The sequence below is a fragment of the Erpetoichthys calabaricus genome, chromosome 1 (assembly GCF_900747795.2).
Source record: "Erpetoichthys calabaricus chromosome 1, fErpCal1.3, whole genome shotgun sequence".
Taxonomy (NCBI): domain Eukaryota; kingdom Metazoa; phylum Chordata; class Cladistia; order Polypteriformes; family Polypteridae; genus Erpetoichthys; species Erpetoichthys calabaricus.
The window spans coordinates 239136332-239151442 of record NC_041394.2 but is presented as its reverse complement, the minus strand read 5'-3'; the positions used below and the strand labels follow the sequence as shown (position 1 = coordinate 239151442).

The 15111-nt window shown below is 36.6% G+C and overlaps 1 protein-coding gene across 1 annotated transcript in view; it reads left to right on the top strand.

The window, feature by feature from the left end:
• The window catches only part of cog5 (component of oligomeric golgi complex 5), a 507949-nt gene that overhangs the window by 368781 nt on the left and 124057 nt on the right, over nucleotides 1–15111 (top strand). Inside the window, exons 13-14 of the mRNA XM_028812938.2 lie at nucleotides 4611–4772; nucleotides 10820–10919. Of these exons, the coding sequence (XP_028668771.1) occupies nucleotides 4611–4772; nucleotides 10820–10919 (262 nt within the window). The remainder of the gene's footprint in view (nucleotides 1–4610; nucleotides 4773–10819; nucleotides 10920–15111) is intronic.

The window sequence follows — 15111 nt, the reverse complement described above, 5'->3', positions numbered from 1 at the left end:
TATTTTTATATTGTCATGCTTGGGTCACAGATTTGCGCAGAAACACAGGAGGTTGTAGAGAGACAGGAACTTTATTCAAACACTACAAACAAACATTTGTCTCTTTTTCAAAAGTTTAAACTGTGCTCCATGACAAGACAGAGATGACAGTTCGTCTCACAATTAAAAGAATGCAAACATATCTTCCTCTTCAAAGGAGTGCGCGTCAGGAGCAGAGAATGTCAGAGAGAGAGAGAAAAGCAAACAAAAATCAATAGGGCTGTTTGGCTTTTAAGTATGCGAAGCACCGCCGGACAAAGCAGCTGCCAGGATGTACAATGTAAAGGTAGTCTTTCAGCATTTTTTAGAGGAGCGTCCGTATCCTCTAGGCCAGTGTGCGAACAGCCCCTCTGCTCACACCCCCTCCGTCAGGAGCAGAGAATGTCAGAGAGAGAGAGAGACAGAGAAAAACAAACAATCAAAAATCAATACGTGCCCTTCGAGCTTTTAACACTAGAATTACCAGAACCTACAAAAAAACTCGTAGATCCGTCCCACCTTAAAACACTTCGCACTTTTCCGTCAGCGTCTTTTGTCCTTTAAATGTGTTGATAAGCAGCAAACAGCAAGCAGTCTGCTATCACATCCCCCCACCTGCACACAGTTTTCTCAGCTCAAGTCTGCTTACCTACTTGTCAGTTGCTTAGAGCTGTATAGAGTGAGAAGTCATGCAAAATTACACCTTTTATAAATACTATATCGTTATTTGGAACACTTGCATTTCATGTGTGTTCCGTGTCTATAACGATCTATGCACAATAAACACATCGTTAAAAAAGAAACGTTTTTCATGTTTTAGTAATAATTGACAAAATGTAGGCATGAAGTGTATAATGTGTGAAATCTGAATTCCAAATATCTTTGTACACTTTCACAAAAAATAAAAGTATAACAGAACAAATGCGCTTTTTTCTAAGGCTATAACCGAAGAAAAAGAAACCAGGTTAGTGCTGCTTGCTGTCCTGACTTCTTGGGTAGTATACTGGTTAGAGCTGCTGACTCCAACTCATAAGGTTCTGTGTTCGAGTCTTAACGTCTTCCAAAATAAACGTTTTAAGTAGTAAGCTATTCTTATTGTTAATATTATACAATAAAAGCATACATCTGATTTGCGACTGTAACAGCCGCTGTAAATGTATAATACTTGTCAAAGTTAGCATCTTTTTTTAGTTTTACTTTATTTACTTATCTTCCTACAGCATAAAGTCACAAGTATACTGCAGAGCTTCCTCTGTTTGATCGTCAAGGGCATGCTAACAAATTACACGTGTAATGCCACGAAAAATACCCGCTGACACTTTAGTACGCGAGCAATGGTACGAGAATGCAGTTAGACTTTTTTGGGTACATACACCACGCTAGTGTTTAGATCTGGACGGTGTAGCGTTGGCGAGCTCTGTAAGCCGTGCTGTTTCTTTGAAGGACAGGTGATTGGCAGGATGATACCGGACTTTTGCCTTTATGCCTGGTGCAGATGCATTGTTCTTTTATGTGAGTCGACATTTCTTGCAATGGCTTCTGTTTTCTCCGATCTGAGTTCACCTCTGTTATAGCGCATCTTTATTTGAAAACAGCAGTGTCAGATCGGGGCGAGCGTGAACGCTAACTTTGACAAGCACTATAAATTTACAGCGGTTGTTACAGACGTAAATCAAATGTATATTTTTATTGTATAATATTAATAATAGCAGCTCTCTACTCAAAACGGCAAACTTGAGAAGCTGCCAGCATCGAACCCAGAAGCTCTTGATTGGGAGTCAGCAGTTCTTAGCATTGCACCACGCAAGCAGTTGCATCAACCACTTACCACAACCTGCTTTCTTTTTTCTTCAGTTATATTCTTGAATAAAAGCGCACTTGTACTTGTGAAAGTGTTTATTTGATATTTGGACTTCAGGCTTCACACCAGTCATTCTCAGTCACACACACCACTCACATCCACGTCCACAGTTTTCCCAGTCTCGTTCGCGCACAAGTTCTGACACGGTTTTATATACAATCATCAGATTCAAATGTTAACAGTTCCCACACACAACTGCTGACTCCCAATCAAGAGCTTCTGGGTTCGATGCTAGCACCTTCTCGAGTTTACCGTTTTGAGTAGAGAGCTGCTGTTATTGTTAATATTATACAATAAAAACATACATTTGATTTACGTCTGTAACAACCGCTGTAAATTTATAGTGCTTGTCAAAGTTAGCGTTCACGCTCGCTCTGATCTGACACTGCTGTTTTCAAATAAAGACGCGCTATAACAGAGGTGAACTCAGATCGGAGAAAACAGAAGCCATCCCCGCAAGAAATGTCGACTCACATAAAAAAACAATGCAGCTGCACCAGGCATAAAGACAAAAGTCCGGCGTCATCCTACCAATCACCAGTCCTTCAAAGAAACAGCACGGCTTACAGAGCTCGCCAACGCTACACCGTCCAGCATGGCGTATGTGCACAAAAAAAGTCTAACTGCATTCTTGTACCATTGCTCGCGTACTAAAGTGTCAGCGGGTATTTTTCATGGCATTACACGTGTTATTTGTGAGCATGCCCTTGACGATCAAACAGAGGAAGCTCAACAGTTCACTTGTGACTTTATGCTGTAGGAAGATAAGTAAATAAATCAGCTTGCATATTATTTATTTGGATCAAATAAAGACGCGCTATAGCTATTTATCTATCCCCTTAGCTGTTTTTATATATATTATATAATAACAGTTATAAAGACACTTGTTCATGTTAATTGCAGTCTCAATTGTTAAAAATAATATTTTAAAAGGAGCATCCCACATGAAAATACAACAATCTGACAGTGCATACCACTTTATATGGTTAAAAAGAAAAAAAATAACACTTTCTTTCCAGCGGGGAATCGAACTCAGGTCTCTGAGGCACAACAGGCCTGCTGCGCACTGATTGGCTGAGCAGTCTGTGTCAACTATCCGCGACTTAGTATGTATCGTGATCGTGATTTAGAGAGAATAAAAGTGAAAAAAAAACGGAAACTTTTACAAGTCCTATAAATGTACACCGTGTGTTACAGACGCAAACCAAGTGTATGTGTGTACTGTATAATATTAACAATAAGAGCAGCTCATTACTGAAAACAGCAATCGAACCGGGGACTCTTGATTACAAGTCAGCAAATCTTACCACTACTCTACGGAAACTGTTGTTTTTTTCTTTAAGCTTTTGTGAAAGTGTTTATTTGATCTTTGGACTTCAGGCTTCATATATTTTATAGTTTATGCCTACATTTTGTCATTTACTACTAAAATATGAAAAATGTTTCTGTTATAAAAATGTGTTTACACAGATTACTGTAGAAACGGAACACACATGAACTGCGTGTGTTCCAAATAGCGATCTATTATTTCCACTCTAAAACTCTAGCAGTTCAGTCACTCCCAGATAATCAAACAAGGCATGAGCTGAGAAAACTTAGTGAACGTTCTGCAATGGTGGGGGATGGAATAGCCGGCTGCTTGCTGGCTCGGCACATTTAGAAGACAAAGGAGAGGTGAGAACGGTTTTAAGGTGGGCCGGATCTACGAGTTTTTTCGTAGACTCTGGTAATTCTAGTGTTAAGTATGCGAAGCACCGTGTGGGAAGCATGTCGCTTGACAAAACAGCTGCACAGAAGGGAGCAACGTGAAGGTAATCTTTCAGCATTTTTAGACGAGCATCCGTATCGTCTAGGGGTGCGAACAGCCCCCCTGCTCACACCCCCTCCGTCAGGAGCAGAGAATGTCAGAGCAAGAGAGAGAGAGAGAGAGAAAAGCAAACAATCAAAAATCAATACATGCAGTTTGATCTTTTAAGTATGCGAAGCACAGTGCGGGAAGCATATCCCTTGACAAAGCAGCCATATGTAAGCCCAGCAAGGAAGAAAGCAATGTGAAGGTAGTCTTTCAGCGTTTTTTGAGGAGCGGCCATATCCTCTAGGGGTGCGAACAACCCCCGTGCTCACAATATATTTGAGGAGTTTTATTTAATACGTAATACGCACTCTGGTTGGGTAGCTTCTCAGCCATCTGCCAATAGCGTCCCTTGTATGAAATCAACTGGGCAAACCAACTGAGGAAGCATGTACCAGAAATTAAAAGACCCATTGTCCGCAGAAATCCGCAAACCAGCAAAAAATTCGCGATATCTATTTAAATATGCTTACATATAAAATCCACGATAGAGTGAAGCCGCGAAAGTCGAAGCGCGATATAGCAAGGGATTACTGTATATTTCAGTTGACCAAGGTCTCCAGTTTCATTAGGCATGTCAGTTATGCACTCATCATCATCAGTCAGTTATAACTCAAAAAAAAGAGCCTTGGTAGTGAGGATTTCCCTCTTTAATCCATAGGCATTTGTCATTAACTTTAAAAACTACTATCTTTGTCATTTACTAAAAAAATTCTATCATTTTTGTCTGTATTTTTATACCTAGAAGCCTCTGCATTTTAGATTGTTAGATGTGTCTCCTATGTTTTGAGCATTTTGAGTGTTTTTAAGTAACAGCAAATTAAGAGTGTAAAATGATCAATAGTCTAATTTCTGTTCTGATTTCTTCTCTTATTTTAGTCCAGAAAAGGCATTGAAAGGCTCTCTGCAACCTTATGAAGCAGCCTACCTGTCAAAGTCTTTGTCCCGCCTGTTTGATCCTATCAACCTTGTTTTCCCTTCTGGTGGTCGTAATCCTCCATCCAGTGATGAGATTGAGAGCATCATTAAAACCATAGCCAGGTAATGAGCAGTATGACTGTTTTCAAATACCAATGTTGTCAAAAATCAATTTAGATTTGTTTTGAGGTAATCTATTTTAAATTTAATTTTGAAAGTAATTATTTGAGGTTAAGAATAATGATTGTTTTAATCTGTTTGATTATTGTTTTTGATTTTTTCCGGGGGCACAACAACAGATCCTCTCAGTGCTTAATAAAAACTGTTGGGATGAATATTAGGAATATGCTAGCTGTAGTCTATAATCTATAGAGTAAACAATGATTATATGAATAGTTGAAAGATGCTGTTTTTCTTTCCATATTGCCATTTGTTCTACAGCATACTCTTGCTAGACTAATGATATGAAGAATATTCTTAGAGATAGCAATTTAATGGTCCCCCATAGGAAATGACATGCCTCATCAGCAGCACCCCTGAACGAAAGTACCAAGAGATATGCTGCAAATAATAAAAACAAAGTGCAGAGCAATGCACAAATGCAAGACTCACCCACAATACATCCAGTCTGTTTTTAATGTATAATGACCTTAAAGAAAATGTATTCCTGTGCCTGTGTGTCTGTTATTACTGACCAGAGTGAGGACAGTTGCAGTGAACTGTTACAACAACAATTTAATTTTTCTTGTATAGCCCAAAATCACACAAGGTGTGCTGCAATGGGCTTTAACAAGCCCTGTTTTCTGACAGCACAGCAGCCTTGACACTCTAAGAAGATGAAAAAAAAAAAACCAAAAAATACCATTGTAGGAGAAAAAAATGGAAGAAATCTTTGGAAAGGCAATTTAGAGAGAGACCCCTTTCCAGGTAGTGTTGGGCGTCAATGGGTGTCAAAAAATGGGGTAAACATAATACTCAAAACAGAACACAAGTGAACCCCTTTACAGAGCTAGATGGCCAATCCGTCTGTGCCAGCTTAGGAATACAGTACAAACTACAAAGCAAAATGCAAGAATAGATTATGTCACTCACTAAATACAGAACTATCACAGATGAGGATACAGATTTGTTCAGAGTCCTGGAGACCTCAGCCAACAACCTGCCTCCCCCTCACTGGCCATTCCACTGCTGAATCAGTGCTGGGCTGGCCAATCTGCTAAATGGACCCTTCTACCTGATGCTTCCAGTGCTCCTTTATCAGAGGTGACTTTTCCATTGGCAGGCAAGTAACTTGGCAGTAGAGCACATGAGGATACCGAGAAGAGAAACAGAACAGATGAGCATTAGTAACAATTTATAAATATCATATTACTTATAGTACTAATGACTTACCACAGAGATGCAGTATGCACAGCTAATCAGCAGCTCTGCTTGGGGTATGCTAAACTGAAGTAGTGAGTCTTTAGCCGGGATTTAACACTAGAATTACCAGAGTCTACGAAAAAACTTGTAGATCTGGCCCACATTAAAACCGTTCTCACCTCTCTTTTGTCTTCTGAATGTGCCGATTAAGACAAGCAGCAAGCAGCCGGCTATTCCATCCCACACCGCTACAGAACGTTCACTAAGTTTTCCCAGCTCATGCCTTGTTTGATTATCTGGGAGTGACTGAAGTGCTGGAGTTTTAGAGTGGAAATAATAGATCGCTATTTGGAACACATGCATTTCATGTGTTTCCGTTTCTACAGTAATCTGTGTAAACACATTTTTAAAACAGAAACGTTTTTCATATTTTAGTAGTAAATGACAAAATGTAGGCATAAACTATATAATGTATGAAGCCTGAAGTCCAAAGATCAAGTAAATACTTTCACAAAAGATTCAAAGAATAGACAACAGCTTCATTGGCATAGCGGTAAGATTTGCTGACTTGTAATCAACAGTCCCCGATTCGATCCCCACTCACTCCTGTATTTGCCATTTTCAGTAGCGAGCTGTTCCTTTTGATAATATTATACAGTACACACATACACTTGGTTTGCGTCTGTAACACACGGTGTGCATTTATAGGACTTGTAAAAGTTACCGTTTTTTTAACTTTTATTCTCTCTAAATCACGATCACGATACATATTACTGCCCCCCACCCAGGGATCTGACACTGTTATTTTTCATTTGAAACAGAATAACTGGAGATGTGAGTGGTGTTTTGAGACAATGGAACTGGACATTCTCTCATCTGGAGGGATTAAAGCTGACACACAAACACTGGAGAATCTGCCTTCTTCGTATCTCACCATCACTTGATTTTTTTTAATTCAGTTTTATTGAGTGTTCCTGCTCATGCTGAATTAGTGTGCACCTTATGGTATATATTATTCGTTTTATGACCTGTATAGTACATTTCGGAAAACTTTGTGGCATGGATGCAACATTATTCATATTATTCATATTCATTCGCATAACATCTTGCGGTTTGTAATCAGTGACTGCGTGTTTTTTTTCCCCGATCTTGCCAGTCCCCACATGTTACTGTATGCTGTTTCTTTTGTACTCCAGGATATGCAGAGGATAGAATAGTACAGAGCAGTAACTTCAGCGCTATATGCAATCATCAGATTCAAATGTTAACTGTTCACACACACGCAAGGATCGTCTTTCCTACATTTACAACATGTGTACCTGTTACAATGTACACTCTTCTCTCTATGCTGTGGTTCCTATTACACACCTGAAAGAAAGAGACAATATATGTGAAAACATCATCGCACTAATGCAATATTATTTGAAAACGAACAGCGTCAGATTGGATGTGGACTTATGGGATGATGTTAGAGCGCGTGAGCTTATTCAGTGCAGCAGGATCAACACACATGTTGATCTTTTTTTTTCTTTCAGTACATGTGCCTTCCCTGTTTATTTATATATCTAGTGACTTTTCTGCCTGTCTGTCACTCTATTACGCAGTGCTCTGTCTGTCTGTGTGTTATGGATCTTAAAAGTAACAGTTATAAGGACACTTGTTCATGTTAATTGCAGTCTCAATTGTTAAAAAATATTTTTAAAGGAGCATCCCACATGAAAACATAACGATCTCATTAACTGACAGTGCATACCAATTTATAAATTTTATGTCTGTTTGAGGTTAAAAAGAAAAAAAAAAAAAAGAACAATTTCTGTTCAATGGGGAATCGAACTCAGGTCTCTGAGGGACAGTAAGCCTGCTGCATGCTGACACATCAAATCTTAGTGCTACGCCACGGAAGCTATTGAATTGTTTTTGAACCTTTTGTGAAAGTGTTTATTTGATGTTTGGACTTCATGCTGCTTCACACATTCTATAGTTTATGCCTACATTTTGTAACATTTATTACTAAAATATGAAAAAGTTTCTGTTTCAACAATGTGTTAACACAGATTACTGTAGAAACGGAACACACATGAAATGTGTGTGTTCCAAATAATTATTTATTATTTCCACTCTAAAACTCCACTTCACTCCCAGATAATCAATCGAGGCATGAGCTGGGAGATGCTCATTCATGTTCTAAGTCGGTGGGGGAATGGAATAGCCGGCTGCTGGCAGCTTGTTTTTATCAGTACATTTAGAGGACAAAGGACGCTGGCGGAGAAGAGTAAATGGTTTTAAGGTGGGCCGGATCTACGAGTTTTTTTTGTAGACTCTGGTAATTCTAGTGTTAAAAGCTGAGACTGAAGAGGCACCTCTTTTAATAGCAGGCAGACCATTCCACAGCTTTGGGACCCTATAACTAAAAGCTTGACCCCTCACTTTATTAATTCTTAGAATTATAAGCAGACTGGTATCTTGAGATCTTAATGTGCACTCTGGTTTGTAAATAATGATAAGATAATAAGAAAGCTACGTCCCCGGAAAAATCTGAAAGCAACCAATTAAAGGGCAGCTTCAGGTCACCCGCTTGCCAAAAGATCAAGAACTCATGTACTCTTTCATTTGGCTGGCATCCTTCAAGTACAATTCAGGAACAATTTTTAATGGATGTTGCCATGCACTGATGTCTGGCACGTTATGCAAATAAACTTATTTCATGATTGTATTACCTAATAAATTTAAGTAGAGTTTTTTTTAAATATTTTGGGATGCAGGGGGTGTTGTGCTCCATCACCCCTCATTACAAACCACCAGACATATGTAATGTTTAGGTGCTGGCAATGTTCCCTCCTTAAACTGGGTTGATGTGAGCAGCAATTTTCATTTAGATGACCCTGTAATCACTACATAACTAACTACCTATTCATATGTAATAATTTTTATGCATTACAGAACGCACTTGAAAATGTGTTTAAGTTCGTAATTTTTTTAAAACTGTTAATTACATACAATTAATTAACTACTTCCTTCATGAAGGTAAACAAAGATGCTAAATGTTGTTCATGACCAAAAGTTTAAAAGGTTACGTGGATGACTTGACACTTTACCTTTTTAAATAGTGCATTTCATGCAGCCAGATTATTGCAAAATTATTCAAAGTTGATTAAGAATTGCCACAAATCACAACTCTTTATTAGCATCACAATCTAAAAGTTGCCTGCCTCATCACATTCTTCACTTGCAAAAATGACTGCCAGCCAGAATTGGATGTCATTGTTTTTTAACAAATTTTGTTTTCCATCCATTCATTCATTAAATATCAAATCTTCCTAATCCACTAGAGCCTAACATGACAGCTTCAGGTGTAAGGCACAAATTGATTCCAGACACAGACAAGCTGGTTCTCAAGAAAGACAGCAATAATACAACAAACAAGAAAAATGAAAATATGTGAAACCAATGAAATGAAATTAGCTGCCTTTGCAAAAGCATGTGATAGAGAAAGAAATGTGAAATCTTACCAGTTAGCAAACATTGTAATTAGTAAAGCAGACAAGCTTCTACTTCTTAAACCTGGGATTTCTCATCACCTGCTGCTTTGGAGTAAAACTTTAGGAATCCACCACAAGCAAAAGTTTGATTTTTTTTTTTTGTCATAAAAGACAATAGAACATAACTACCATATTTGCGCAATATAACATTTCCTTTTGTTCTTATAGAGGCCTTAAAAATTGCCATGTTAAAGAGTGTTAGGACTACTTTAGTGTTAGCAATAGTCATTTTAGTTACCTCAGGCTTAGCCAACAAGCAGCTTGGAGCACAGTTTGTGTCTTACATGGCTGCTGACTTGACACAGAAAATGCCTAAAACAATAAGATGTAATGAAAAATAAATGTTATTGTCAGCTTTATTTCATTTTTGCTGCAACTTTTAAAAGGGAAAATTAGTTTAGTTTATATTTGTGTGTTATTCATTGACTGGCTACTCCAGCCCACAGCACTCAATTGACGTGCCGTGCTGCAAAGTAAGTCAGCTCCTGCATGCCTAATCCATCATCCACCAGTATAATTTATTTAAAAAAAAAAAAAAAAAAACCTATAAGAAAGAAGAATTGATTAATGACTGAATTTACCATGCTTGAGCAATCACCAGTGATCTTATGTGGACTTTTCATGGGCATTACAGACAAGCAGTCCAAACTTTACCTAATTCCCTTTCTGTTTAATCACGTGTGCACAGAGAATCCCATTTTCTTTCAGGGCTGAATTTTCAAGTGTCAGATTTGTTGTTTGTGTAACACATTATAAAGCCATCCACTAACTTTCTATATTTAGAAGCATTAATGTGAAGCAAAACTACCTATTTCTGATCTCATTTCATGACAATTTTTTATCCAGCTTCATTAACCTGAACTAGATATAAACTCTGTTGAGGATACAGTGCTGAATGCTGAAATACTGATGGAAATATTCTTTTTTACCAGATGATATTCAAAGCATACATATTAATGACTTAGTTATGTTAATACAGTACATTATATATATATATATATATATATATATATATATATATATATATATATATATATATATATATATATATGTATATATGTATATATATGTATATATGTGTATATATATATATATATATATATATATATATGTATGTGTGTGTGTGTGTGTGTTTTGAAGAATAGTGTATTTTGAAACAGCACTGTTACAATGTAAACTGGCAGCAAATCATATATCCTGCAGCATGTCTGGTATATATCAGGGTTATTATTACTTTTTTCATGTTCCTGTTCTTCTTTTAAATTTCAGTGAACTGAATGTGGCCTCTGTGGACCCAAATTTGAGTTATGCTGTTGCAAAAAATGTAGCAAAAACCATCCAGCTGTTTTGCGTCAAATCAGAGCAACTTGTAAGTTTATTTTCCATTTTAAGCATTAGCAGAGTTCTGTCTTTTGTGAATCTCAAAAATTATATTGTTCACATTGTGTTCTGACGTCTGTGGTTACATCATTGTTTAAAATAAAGATTTACATAAGTGCCTGTCTTTACTTCGCCTTGAAGAAGCAATATTCCAAGAAAAGTCACTGTGTGTGCAGGTCAATGCTCTTATATTCAGTGAATGTGATCCTTTGTTCATTATTTTTCATTATGATTGTCAGCATTGAGATATAAGTTATAAAGCCTAAACAAGCCTTTGATTAACCACTATATTGTTTAATTTAAAAAAAAGTTCCATATAAACAGACTAATGTAAATGATGCCTTTCCTGGTTCAAGTGCAGTTTTGGTGATAGAGGTCTATCTCTATAGAGAAAAGTGTTTTCAATATTGTTCTTTCCAAACAAATTCATTATTAACAAGTAATAATTCTGATGAAAGTATCTATAAAATTATTAATTGTACTTCAGTAGATATTTTTAATATATATTTATGGGATGTTTCTTAAGAATAGAATGATGCAAGATGAAGATATTGTTTTGTTATATAGAGTCCTAGGTGACCCTGTTTTTATACTCTTTATAATGTAGAATTTACCAGAATGTCTCTTATCCCATACTGTTACCACACTGTACTTCAGAACTTCCTTCCCTCTTCTCTTTTACATTTATAACCTCACTCAATTAGAGTAAAGGAACAGGCAGTAATTAAGTTGCACATTTAGTTATGTATCATTGATACATAATTGAGTACAAGGTGAGTGTTGGTTATAGACCGAATCATACAACCTGATAATTGTTAAATGTGTAGTTTCAGGCAGCATGTAATCTTGTAATTCCACTCTATTCTTTCTTGTCAGCTCTCTTCAGGATGGAAAAAAAACAGCAGAGAGCAATGCCTTTGCAAGCCTCAAACTTTATTGTCCCTTTGAAGCTCCTCACATACACACACAGATGCAATCATGCACTCCTCCTTCCTGGGCCATGCACCAATGAATTCAATCCCCCAGTCCAGCTTATCTATAACTTCAAACTAACAAGATAAGGGAGGATCTAAATTATAACACTAGCCCTGATGGTTCTCTTCTGAACAATAAAACTCTGATCAGTTTTCCCCCTAACAAAAGATCTTATGTGATTTTTGAAGCTGTAAATGCCCCCAAGCAAGGACTGCACCATAAAGATTCCTTATATTTTTTAAACGTTAGCCATTAATAGTAAAAAAAAAAAAAAAAAAAGAAACTATATGCTAGGTATTCCTCTCCAGTACAGTGTATTTTTTTCATCTTGTTATATTTTATGGTATTTCGTAATGTATTTCATATTTTATATAATAGCTGGTTAGTGGTTATAATGAAAATATACATAGTGGTGAGAAAACATTTGCAAACCTTTGGAATTTCTTATGTTACATCATGATTGGCTCCTGTACTAGCCTAGCGAATGCAAACTCTTGTTTCTTTGTCCAGTCAACACCCATTCAAATAAAGCTCCATAAAATAGCCAGCAGTTTTATTGGGAGAATTTACTCAAACAGAAGGTGTGGTAAGCCACAGAGTGAATTACATAAAGACATATTCAATAATCTTTAAAACACTAAATGAAAAAAGCAAAGTAGTTAGAGAATCATAGCACGGTCTTCCTTGCAAGATGTAAACTCATCTGGTTTGGAAGCAAAGCATCTATGAAAGTCCCACAAAAGATGAAACACGAAATGTGTGACTGAGACTAATCAGTCTCGATTCTTGAATTACCTGTTCTCTTCAACTGTTACTTTCCAGGTGATAGCTGGATGTTAAAGTCTAATACATTTCCATTTCACCATAGTAGGGTTATAAGATGTGATCCTATGTTGGGCTATTGGACAAATGTTGCAGTATGTCTAGGAGAAGTGGGTAGGTCTGAAATAAAATTAAAATAAATGTGTTCTGGTAGGGGTGACAAGGGTTGTCCCCCAATAATAGCTCTACCAACACACCATTTGTTTTTTATTTTATGGACAGGTATCATAAGTGGAAATATATTCTTTGACATCTAGAGTTTAAGTAGGCCACCAGAAATGCCTTTCTGTAAATTCCTTTCTTGATTCCTATGTGACCTGATAAAACAGCATTATGGTGTCATCCTAGGCCTTCTTTTCTTAGTGAATCAGGAATTAATTTTACTCTTGAGAGGCACAGGCATCCGGCGCCGCCGTGAGTGGCAGCCTTTTCAGCAGCTCCGTGTATGACTGTATATGTATGTGTACTTTTCTACTTTTATTTTTCTATTTTTAATTTAATATTATTTATTGTATCAGTATGCTGCTGCTGAAGAATGTGAATTTCCCATTGGGATTAATAAAGTATCTATCTATCTATCTATCTATCTATTGAAAGGTGGGTCTGTATGTGAAATGGATTTTATTATTTCCAATAAATTGACTGGTTGTTCAGATGCAATTAATCTTTGGGGGATATAATTACTTCTGGCTCAGAACTTCGATCACCTGAATCAGATTGCCTGTCCAAGTGATCTGCCTTTGTTTCTAATCTATTTGCTATTATCTTTAACACTATCTTTGACACTTGTGATAATAAAGTTAATGTTCTATAGTCTTCACAATTAGTTACATTTGTCTCTTTTGGTATCGGTATTAACACCTTGAAGACATCTGGGCATTCCCCTTCTTCATTAATTTTCTCTTACTATCTTTTTAATTCTTGTTTCCCTCTGTCACCATGTTTTTTAATCATTTCTGCTGGTATATTGTTTATCCCTGTTGATTTACCATTATTCAATTCTTTTAACCCATGTTCTATTTCCCCCTGCATCAATTCTGGTCCAGTCCTGTCTCTGTTAACTTCTGTTCCCTCTTCTAGCTCCATTTCGTTTGGTATCATAAAATTCTTCTACATATTTTTTCCATCTTTCCTTCATTATGTCTGGTTCTTGTGTGTACTATTGTTAAATGTTTTTGTGATATCTCTCACTTTAGCATACATCAATTCACTTTACCCCTATTCCTTCAAGTTTTTTGTATTGTTCATCCCACCACTTATTTCGTCCTTCATCTGTAATTGTTCTCAAGTTTATTTTTTGCTTGTTTATAATTCTCGTCCATCTCTTTTATCATATCCTTTGTGATCCATGGTTTCTTAATCTTCTCCTCTTAATTAGAAACAAAGGCAGAAAGCTATATGGAAAAAATCAATTAGGATTCAGGAAAGGGAGGGGAATGAGAGTCCTGAAAATGCTGATTGAAAGAAGTCTAGAATTTAATAAAGAACTATATGTGAGTTTTATGGATCTGGAGAAAGAATGTAAACCGGGCAAAACTAATAGGAATATTGAGAGACATTAAGGTAAACTACCGGAATAAAAGAGTAATTAGGAACCTATACTTGAACAAGGCTGCAAAAGTAAGAACCACATATGGATTAACGGAGGCATGTCAAATAGGAAGAGTTAATAGACAGGAAAGCTCACTTTTACCAGTCCTGTTTAACATATATTTTGAGAGAATAATTGAAGAAGCAGTAGCAACAAATCGTTCGATTAGACTGGCAAGATTTACAGAAAATAAAGAAGTAACATCAGGCAGTGGGGAATGACTACAGAAACTAATAAATAAATTAGATTAAGAAGTATGGAATGATGATCAATGTAAAGAAAACAAAAGTGATGTTTATGTCAAAGGAAAGAACAACAAAAACAGTAATGATAAAAACTGCAGAACATATCTTAGAATATGTACTCAGCATTGGGAAGTATGCTGTCAAGGGATGGAATACCGGTAAGTGGAAAAAGAAATTAAAATATGTATAACATGGGAAGAGCAGCCTTCAACATAAAACAAAAACTGCTAACAAATAGAAAGGATAGAAAATTAATGAAAAGAATAATAGATCAGCAATCTGGATGTTGCATTGTATGGAGTAGAGGCATGGACAATGTGGAAAATGGGTATAAATAGATTGAAAATATTTGAACTGTGGGTATGGAGAAGAATAGAAAAGATCAGTTGGAAGGATTCTTTAACTAATGAAATGTTATGGAAAGGAGCACACTTGAAACAGTGAGAAGGTGGCAACAAAAATGGATGGGATATATACTAAGAGGAGATGGATTGTCGAAAATAGTGCTGGAGGGTAAACTGCAGGAAAAGAAATCAAAAAGATGGCAA